Source organism: Protobothrops mucrosquamatus, unplaced genomic scaffold (assembly GCF_001527695.2).
Source record: "Protobothrops mucrosquamatus isolate PMUCROS unplaced genomic scaffold, P.Mucros_1.0 scaffold5853, whole genome shotgun sequence".
In the NCBI taxonomy this organism is placed as follows: Eukaryota; Metazoa; Chordata; class Lepidosauria; order Squamata; family Viperidae; genus Protobothrops; species Protobothrops mucrosquamatus.
In genome coordinates this window covers 8902-10945 of record NW_015391698.1, presented here as the reverse complement: position 1 = coordinate 10945, position 2044 = coordinate 8902, and the positions used below count along the sequence as shown (strand labels likewise).

The 2044-nt window shown below is 31.8% G+C and overlaps 1 protein-coding gene across 1 annotated transcript in view; it reads right to left on the bottom strand.

Moving 5' to 3' along the window:
* Positions 1-303: 303 nt before the first annotated feature.
* LOC107299976 (U6 snRNA-associated Sm-like protein LSm3) overlaps positions 304-2044 on the bottom strand; it is an 8840-nt gene continuing 7099 nt past the window's right edge. The window contains exons 3-4 of the mRNA XM_015829321.1: positions 1407-1502; positions 304-891 (exon numbers count right to left, since the gene is read on the bottom strand). Coding sequence (XP_015684807.1) covers positions 811-891; positions 1407-1502 — 177 coding nt within the window. The 3' untranslated portion in view covers positions 304-810. The remainder of the gene's footprint in view (positions 892-1406; positions 1503-2044) is intronic.

Sequence of the window (2044 nt, the reverse complement as noted above, 5' to 3'; positions counted from 1 at the left end):
GATTGTTTATATTCAAAATAAGCATAGAATGGTGGAATATAATCTAGGCTTTTAGATAATTTGTTTCTTTTTTTTACATATTTCACCTACTTATGTAGAATATTATTTTGTGGAGTTAGGGATATTATTAGTAGTTTACTTTTAGTTGAATAGTATCCTGGGATAAGGTTTGGGAAGTCCGGGGGGTGGGGGGTGGGGGTTTTTGTATTGTGATGTATTTGTGATGTGTTTTTTTTTTATGATAAAAATAATAAATTTAAAAAAAAAAAAAAAAAAAAAATTGAATGGGCTGGAAAACTCCTTAGTACTCTGGATAAAATGTTCCCTTTCTTAACTCAGAGTATTACCGAATTAGCCTTTTGTGGCTATCTTCCATTTAAATATAAATCAAATTTGATGACATTTATGATTTTTCCCCAGATGTTTTTAATCTATGCATTTAAACTGATAGTAGAGTAGCATTTACTCAAGCAGACAAAAATACTGATGTGTATGCACTACATTGAAATGTAACAAGCATGAAGACTATTCATACACATGTACAAAATTAGTGAACTGATTTATTTAAAAATGTACATAAGGAACACAGGTATTAACTAAACAAGAAAATCCACTGATTTGATGAAATCTATTTAAATGCCCCAAGAGGAAAAAAAAGGAGTCTTATTTGCCAAATAAACGTAAACTTTTGGAATACATAATCAGGATTGGGAATTCTCCTGTAAAATATGGGATAGTCCTAATATTTAAAGGGAGCGAGAGTTAATGTCTTGGAAGTCCAATAACCCAGTGAAGGAGCAACCTGCAGTGTCAGCCAACCCGCAATGGAGGAGCAACCAATACAACTCCATCTCCTCTGACAAACAGCATTGGAATATTCCTCTTGGTAGACTGTGGAAAGAAAAAGCAACAAGGCTTAGACTACATTCAAGAATACCAAACTTCTCTTCTCCTCTCAATAGAACTAGTTCTATTTAAGGTGGTCTAATGTTAAAACACCAAACAAGAAGCCTCACAGCAAGAGACTGAGAGTTCTAGTCCAGGCATGAAAGCTGAATGGGTGACTTTAGTCAAGTCACTACCAACCCAACTCACCTCACAGGGTTCTTGTTGTGGGGAAAATAGGAGGAAGGAATATTGTGTGTGTTTGTCACCTTATTTATTAAAAAAATAAAAAATAAAGACAGAACTAAATACAATTCATATATTTGGAAACAAGATTATTCAATTAAAATTTATTTGCACAATGAATACTAGATATATTTAATATTTCATCCAACACTGTTCTGAACTGAATTGTATTATACAATGATCTGATTAGTAAAGTGTAACATCATAAATTTATGTACTTTGTCCTAATATTTAAAACATTAAACATCATTATCAGTGATATTAGAAATTCTCACCTTGTAAATTTCTTCGTAAGTTTCTTCATCAATTTCTATTGTGGTCACAGTCTCTTCAACATCACCCAAAATCATATTTAAATGCTGGTCATATGCCTTTGAAAGTGAAAAAAAGTTCATAAATATTGTTCTCGTGGCATCATTTATGTGGCACAAATAAAAAAAAAAAATTCCAGCTTTAACATATAGTAATTTGTTTGAATTTTCCAGTTTGCTGAACTTCTTTTATCATTCAAATTTGATTTCTATAGTTACGTACATTCCATGCATAATTGCTGGAAATGCTATAATCAGGCTGAATTATTTTTATATATTGGTGGCAATGGTGTAAAAAACCCAATAATCTGGAAAATGATTATAGAATGAAACAAATATTAAAACCTGAATTTCCTTTCCTGCCAGCTATTTTTTTGTTCAATATATTTTATCAAACATTCGATTTTTTTTTTTTTTATTGAAAATTTTTAAAAGTTTTACAACATATCTCCCCACCTCCCTCGAACCCCACCCTTCCCCACCCCCCTCCCTTCCCCCCGACTTCCCAGAGCTACACACAGGGTTTACAATACAATAATTATATTCTGTCTTAAATTATGTTACCCTTAAATTAACAAATCTATAACATCCTTTAGCTCCCT